The 7,500-nt window shown below is 47.5% G+C and overlaps 2 protein-coding genes across 2 annotated transcripts in view; one reads left to right on the top strand and one right to left on the bottom strand.

The window, feature by feature from the left end:
- The window catches only part of abraxas1 (abraxas 1, BRCA1 A complex subunit), a 6,580-nt gene extending 3,477 nt beyond the window's left edge, over positions 1-3,103 (top strand). Inside the window, exons 5-9 of the mRNA XM_031287970.2 lie at positions 1-40; positions 384-503; positions 1,651-1,735; positions 2,002-2,116; positions 2,376-3,103. The exon at positions 1-40 is cut by the window's left edge and continues 157 nt beyond it. Coding sequence (XP_031143830.2) covers positions 1-40; positions 384-503; positions 1,651-1,735; positions 2,002-2,116; positions 2,376-2,620 — 605 coding nt within the window. The 3' untranslated portion in view covers positions 2,621-3,103. The remainder of the gene's footprint in view (positions 41-383; positions 504-1,650; positions 1,736-2,001; positions 2,117-2,375) is intronic.
- Positions 3,104-4,019: 916 nt separating this feature from the next.
- Positions 4,020-7,500, bottom strand: part of mrps18c (mitochondrial ribosomal protein S18C) — a 4,693-nt gene continuing 1,212 nt past the window's right edge. The window contains exons 4-6 of the mRNA XM_031287962.2: positions 6,378-6,435; positions 5,749-5,808; positions 4,020-4,130 (exon numbers count right to left, since the gene is read on the bottom strand). Coding sequence (XP_031143822.2) covers positions 4,054-4,130; positions 5,749-5,808; positions 6,378-6,435 — 195 coding nt within the window. The 3' untranslated portion in view covers positions 4,020-4,053. The remainder of the gene's footprint in view (positions 4,131-5,748; positions 5,809-6,377; positions 6,436-7,500) is intronic.

The following is a 7,500-nucleotide window of genomic DNA, read 5'->3' as shown; positions in this document are numbered from 1 at the left end:
CGCACCGGACGGAGTACGCCGCCTTCATCTCACGCAGCAGGTACACACACACATCACACCGCTCCAGAGAGGGGGGGCAATATATCTCGCCTTATATATCGGCATCGTGATATCAACTAGTGCAATACACACACACGCGAAAGACACTCTTTTTTGCGTTTGTTGAAAGTGTGTGTGTGTGTGTGTGTGTAGTAATCTTAATGTGTAAAGTAACTAGTAACTAAAGCTGTAACAGATGAATGTAGTGTACATTGGTGTCACTAACCTGTATTGTGTTGCAGCCAGTTTGTGAACGTCCCCGTGACGGTCACTAACCTGTATTTGTGTTGCAGCCAGTTTGTGAACGTCCCCGTGACGGTCACTAACCTGTATGTGTGTTGCAGGCAGTTTGTGAACGTCCCCGTGACGGTCACTAATTTGGGGCTGCTGGAGCAGCTGGCCTACTGGAAGGTCTCGGCTCCGTGCTCGGCGGCCGGTTATCACCTCACCATGAAGAAACACAGGTACACTGGCGGGGAGCAGCGGGGGAAGAAGTACTCAGATTCTCCAGCAGCACTGGCAGCAAAAACTGTCCTGTTAGTAGTGTCCTGAGGACTGGCCTGGGACAGTCAGACACTGTCCTGTGACACCATGTCTGGGAGTCACAGGACAGTGTCTGACTGTCCATGACTGTCCTGTACACTGTCATGGAGTCACAGGACAGTGTCTGGGTGTCCCAGGACAGTCATGGGAGTCACAGGACAGTGTCTGGGTGTCCCAGGCCAGTCCTCAGGACACTACTAACAGCACAGGACAGTGTCTGGCTGTCCCGGGACACTACTAACAGCACAGGACAGTGTCTGGCTGTCCCGGGACAGTCATGGAGTCACAGGACAGTGTCTGGCTGTCCCGGGACACTACTAACAGCACAGGACAGTGTCTGGGTGTCCCAGGACAGTCATGGGAGTCACAGGACAGTGTACAGGACAGTGTCTGACTGTCCCAGGACAGTCATGGAGCTACAGGACAGTGTCTGTCCCACTCCTCAGGACACTACTAACAGGACAGGACAGTTTTTGCTGCCACTGCTTCTCCAGATCCTTACTAAAGTACTAATCCCACACTGTAAAAATACTCTGTTACAGTAAAAGTCCTGCAGTGAAAATACTAATAACTTCAGTAAAAGTGTGTAAGTATCATCAGGAGAATGTAGTTAAAGTATTAAAACATCGTAATCATCTCAGCTGGACTTGTAGTCGTTATATTGTTGACTAGTTACTAGTCAACAATATTACTTAGAATAATGTGTTGTGTGTGCAGAAATCTCAATGTGTAAAGTAACTAAAGCTGTGTGTGTGTGTGTGTGTGTGTGTGTGTATATGTATGTGTGTGTATGTATGTGTATGTGTGTGTGTGTGTGTGTGTGTGTGTGTGTGTGTGCAGTAATCTTAATGTGTAAAGTAACTATTAACTAAAGTAACTAGTAACTAAAGCTGTAACAGATGAATGTAGCTGAGTAGAAGTAGAAAGTGGCATGAAAAGAAGAGACTCAAGTAAAGTACAAATACCTCAACATTTGGTACTGAAGTACAGTACTGCAGTACATGTACTTAGTTACATTCCAGCGCTGCTGTTGCTATGGTAACTTGAGGTTTCTCTGTGCGTCTCCAGCTCCAAGTTCTTCTCTTCCAACGGGCTGCTGAGAGAAGTTAACGACGTCAACACGATGAACGACTCTCTGCAGACAGAGCTGCAGGTGGGGGTGTGTGTGTGTGTGACTGTGTGTGTTTCACAGTGAAATGTTTTTTTGTGTGTCTGTGTGTGGCGCTGCACCTCTGAGTGTGTGTGTGTGTGTGTGTGTGTGTGCGCTGCACCTCTGAGTTTGTGTGTGTGTATGTGTGTTTGTATCTGCGTGTGTGTGACTGTGTGTGTTTCACAGTGAAATGTTTTTTTGTGTGGTGCTGCACCTCTGAGTTTGTGTGTGTCTGTGTGTGTGTGTGTGTGTGTGTGTGTGTGAGACAGAAAGCGTGCAGAGAGGTGGAGGAGAGTGAGCGTCTGGTGGAAACTCTGCAGGCGGAGGTTTCAGCTCTCAGGACGAGACTCAGTGAGAAGAATCAGCAGCACGGAGCAGCCGGAGGTTCGATTCCCACTAAATACATAATTTACATTCACTGTGATGGAGACGAGGAAACTGGAACAGAACTATCACCCCTCTCATTCCCCCTGCTCTGGCGTTGGTGTTCCCTCCTCTCATTCCCCCTGCTCTGTTGTTCCCCCCTCTCATTCCCCCTGCTCTGGCGTTTCCGAGCCCCTAAACCGGAGTGTGTGTGTCTGTGTTTGTGTGTATATCTGTGCATATGTGTGTGTGTGTGTGTGTGTGTGTCTCTCCGCTGCAGACTCCGACTCCCAGCATCCTCAGCAGCAGAACGTGCGTCTCCAGGAAGCCGTCAGAGCTCTGTTGGCGGTCTCTCCTCTCTTCCACTCGCAGACGCTAACCCTCGATGCGTTCCCCGTTCCCGAGCTCTGCTGCCGCGGCGAGCGGGAGGCAGAGGTCTCCACGGAAACGCCACCGCCCGGCAGGAAGAGGACGAGAGGAACGCCGGCGGGGAGACACAGGAAACGCAGGAAGAGCAACTCCTGACAGAGTCACTGACCAATCAGTGGCCAGAGGCGAGGTCACCGCTGTTTATGGCGCTTTTTCTAACTTTTTGGGACATTTTTGTCGCTTTACCGACATTTTTGTTGTTCTCTTTTAATTTTTTGACGTTTTTTTTGTGGCTTTGCTGATGATTTTGTTGCTCTTTCTCGCCTTTTTTGGGACTTTTTTTAGGAAGAGCAACTCCTGACCAATCAGGGGCCAGAGGCGAGGTCACTGCTGTTCAGGGCACTTTTTGGATGTTTTTGTCGCTTTCTTTAACTTTTTTGTTGCTTTTTTTAAAAACTTTTGTTTTTTTTTCTAGACATTTTTGTCTCTTTAACAACTTTTCTTCCCCGTTTTGCCTTTTTGTTGCTGTATTTGTTGCTTTTTTAACAGATTTTCGTGTCTCTGTTCTCTCGTTTCTTTTGACATTTGGGGTGTGTGTGTGTGTGTGTGTGTGTGTGTGTGTGTGTGTGTGTGTGTGTGTGTGTGTGTGTGTGTGTGTGTGTGTGTGTGTGTGTGTGTGTGTGTGTGTGTGTGTGTGTGTGTGTGTGTGTGTGTGTGTGTGTGTGTGTGTGTGTGTGTGTGTGTGTGTGTGTGTGTGTGTGTGTGTGTGTGTGTGTGTGTGTGTGTGTTTTTTCTGATCTGGTGCCCGAGGTGAGTTTCTGTTCATGGCGCCTTTTCTAACTTTTTGGGACATTTTGGTCACTTTCCCAAACTGTTTGTTGCTTTTCTTTGAACATATTTGTGTCTTTGTTGATGATGATATGTTGTTGCTCTCTCGCCTTTTTTTTTGACATTTTTGGCACGTCCTTAAAAAATATTTTTGTTGCCGTTTTCAGTGTTTTTTTTTTTAATCTGACTTTGGTCATTCAGACTCCTTCTGGCTGTTGACTCACTCACCGGAGATTATTTTAACAGTCTGTCAGTTTGATATGTTTAGAAACTCGTTTAAAGATGATAAAGATGCTCTTTTTGTCAAACTGTTGAATTAATGTCGTTCAATTTATTTATTAATAGAAATGCAGTTTCATTGTGTGGAAACAAGCAAACAGACACACACACAGAGATACAGACACACATACGGGCCTGTTTCACTATCTTTGTGGGGACCCGTCATTGACATAATGCATTCCCTAGCCCCTTACCCTAACCATCACCACTAAATGCCTAACCTTAACCCTTACCCTCACCCTAACCATAACCTAATTCTAACCCTAATCCTAAAACCAAGTCTTAACCCTCAAACAGACCTTTAAACTTGTGGGGTCCAGCATTTTGGGCCCCACAAAGCTGTCGGGACCCCACAAGTATACTGGACTCCCGATTTTTGGACCCCATGAATATAGACACACACAGAGACAGACACAGAGACAGACAGACACACACGAGATCAGTATTTTCGGGTTTTATACATTTAATAAACAGACTGAACACTAATCCAGATGTTTGACTGCACAGATGTTGGGGTCCTTCATGAACTGGGGATGTTTGTGGGTCACCGACATGAAACCTGAAAGGGGAGAAAGTGAAATGAATACAGACGTATATAAATACGACGTTAAAGCTCTCCAGCTGCCGGTAGGTCACCTGCAGGTGTCCAGCAGCTCACCGATAGGTCGACAAACTGAGACCCAAAATGACCCCATGTGTCCAGAGAGGGAGCTGACTGTGGGCCATGCACGTTTTAAAGTGGTCCTGGTTTCTTAGACTGTGATGGGAATATTTGTGTGTCTCTGCGTATGTCTCTCTCTGTGTGTGTGTGTGTGTGTCTCTGCGTCAGACACTTAGAATAATGTGATGAAAATAGAATTAATACTTATGTGTGTGTGTATGTATGTGTTAGTACATTTCATAGTTTCTGTCTACAGCGATAGACCTTTTAGTTAAAGGAACACACCGACTTATTCCCCGTATCCCCCAGAGTTAGACTAGTCCATACATACCCTTCTCATCTCTGTGCGTGTTGTAACGCTGTCTGACGGCTCCACTGGTAGCTTAGCCTAGCACAGATCATGCAGGTGAATGGTTCCAACTAGCCTACTGCTCCCAATAAGTGACAAAATAACGCCAACATGTTCCTATTTCCATGTTGTGATTTGTAGAGTCACAGTGTGTACAAATAACAACGTAACATGACACAGCCATCTTCTAACCGTAAACATACTGGGAACTATATTCTCAGACAGGTTTGCTGCAAAGCAAATCATTCCGCCCAAGTACTATATTCTTCCGCCTGAGAATATAGTTCCCGGTATGTATACGGTTAGAAGATGGCTGTGTCTCATGTTACGTTGTTTTTTGTACACGCTGTGACTCTACAAATCACAACATGTAAATAGGAACATGTTGGCGTTATTTTGTCACTTATTGGGAGCAGTAGGATTACTGGAACCATTCACCTGCATGTTCTGTGATGGGCTGATGCCGCTGGAGCCGTCAGACAGCCTTACAGCGCGCACGGAGATGAGAAGGGTATGTATGGACTTATCTAACTCTGGGGGATACGGGTAACAAGTCCCAATAAATCGGCGTGTTCCTTTAAAGAGTAAGATCCTTTTAGTTTAACATGAAACAGCCCCGAAATCACCATCACCAAACTACACCAGACTCCATGTAAATAATCACTACTTTTAGCGTGTATAGAGCCAGCATATTTCCACCAGACTCCATGTAAATAATCAGGACTTTTAGCGTGTATAGAGCCAGCATATTTCCACCAGACTCCATGTAAATAATCAGGACTTTTAGCGTGTATAGAGCCAGCATATTTCCACCAGACTCCATGTAAATAATCAGTACTATTAGCGTGTATAGAGCCAGTATATTTCCACATGTCAATGGGTGAATTAAGGGTTTATATCAACCAAACCAGAGTGGTGATTGTTGGAACAGTGGAAAGATGAACCAAGACGGCTTTTGATAGTTTTATTTAGTTTCTGTCCACTTTGAATAAAGTGTGTTTTACGCTGATAAAAGTAGTGATTATTTACATGGAGTCTGGTGTAGTTTGGTGATGGGGATTTCGGGGCACACAAACATGAAAACATAGAGTCCAGGTTGAAAAATACTGAAGTCAGAATGTATGAAGCTGAGATATTTTGGGTGCAACGTGACTGATGAAAACGTACCCATGGAGTGAGCTTTCTTTATGGCTTTAGAGACTTCCTTTTGTTTCCTTCCACACAAACCTGGAACACAGACGGACGCCATGAATCATCCTGCAAACTCCTCCTCCTCCTCCTCCTCCCTTGTCTTCTCTCCTATCGTCTCTCCTCATTCCCTCTCTCGTACCCTCTCCTCCCCTCCCCTCTCTCTTCTCTCCCCTCCCTCCTCATTCCCTCTCTCCTTCTCCCCTCTTCTTTCTTTCCCTGTGTCATCACCCTCTCTCCTCCTCCTCCTCCTCCAGGTCCAGGCGTGGAGCCTGTCTCACCCCCCTCCCTGCCTGTTCTGATCCAGGTGTGGAGCCTGTCTCACCGCCCTCCCTGCCTGTTCTGACCCAGGTCCAGGTGTGCAGCCTGTCTCACCCTCCTCCCTGCCTGTTCTGACCCAGGTCCAGGTGTGCAGCCTGTCTCACCCCCCTCCCTGCCTGTTCTGATCCAGGTCCAGGTGTGGAGCCTGTCTCACCGCCCTCCCTGCCTGTCTCACCTCTCCTCCTCCTCCAGGTCCAGGTGTGCAGCCTGTCTCACCCCCCTCCCTGCCTGTTCTGATCCAGGTCCAGATGTGCAGCCTGTCTCACCGCCCTCCCTGCCTGTCTCACCTGTGAGGTGGCGTCCGTAGATTCTTCCCGTGTGAGGTGAGATGAACTGAGACAGCAGCTGCAAACACAAGACAGGAAGTCAGCTCCGTGAGGTTTCGGAGCCCGTGGCGCTTGGTTACGGTTCAACATTCATTTCTGGTATAAAACGTAGAATATTGGAAAGAATAGTTTTAATTATATCTTGTCTGTTTCAGTTTTTGCTCTTGGAGCACTTTGGGCTGCACGTTTGTATGAAAGCTGCTATAGAGATAAAGTTAAATTACTGTCCACCACGCAGTGACATCCCGTTAACTCCACGTCAGCGTAGGGGAGCCGGCCGCCGAGCGTGTCCCGCCTCCTCTGGAGCGTCTTCACAAATTAAAGTCTGACTTATGGTTCTGTGGAGGCTCCACGCAGAGCGTTCACATAGCCAACGCAAGGGGCCTGAAGAGAGTGTGTGTGTGTGTGTGTGTGGGGAGTGAGTGTCTGTGTGTGCATGCATGTGTCTGTCTGTGTGTGTGTGTGTGTGTGTGTGTGTGTGTGTGTGTGTGTGTGTGGAGTGAGTGCGTGTGTGTAGTGAGTGAGGGTGTGTGTGTGTGGGAAGTGTCTGTGTGTGTGTGTGTCTGCGTGTGTCTGTGTGTGTGTGTGTGTGTGGGGAGTGAGTGTGTGTGTGTGGGAAGTGTCTGTGTGTGTGTGTGTCTGCGTGTGTCTGTGTGTGTGTGTGGGGAGTGAGTGTGTGCGCGTGCGTGTGGGTGTGTGGAGAGTGTGTGTGTGTGTGTGGGAAGTGTCGGTGTGTGTGTGTGCGTGCGTGTGTGAATGTGTGGGGTTAGGGTTGATATTTTGGGCCCTGTCTCAGCTCTAGTCTACCGTAGGAGTAGTTAGAGAGCAGGTGTATCGTAGGAGTAGTTAGAGAGCAGGTGTACCGTAGGAGTAGTTAGAGAGCAGGTGTACCGTAGGAGTAGTTAGAGAGCAGGTGTATCGTAGGAGTAGTTAGAGAGCAGGTGTACCGTAGGAGTAGTTAGAGAGCAGGTGTACCGTAGGAGTAGTTAGAGAGCAGGTGTATCGTAGGAGTAGTTAGAGAGCAGGTGTACCGTAGGAGTAGGTAGAGAGCAGGTGTATCGTAGGAGTAGTTAGAGAGCTGGTG

The sequence above is a fragment of the Sander lucioperca genome, chromosome 14 (genome assembly GCF_008315115.2).
Source record: "Sander lucioperca isolate FBNREF2018 chromosome 14, SLUC_FBN_1.2, whole genome shotgun sequence".
In the NCBI taxonomy this organism is placed as follows: Eukaryota; Metazoa; Chordata; class Actinopteri; order Perciformes; family Percidae; genus Sander; species Sander lucioperca.
This window is presented reverse-complemented; position numbering and strand designations above follow the sequence as displayed.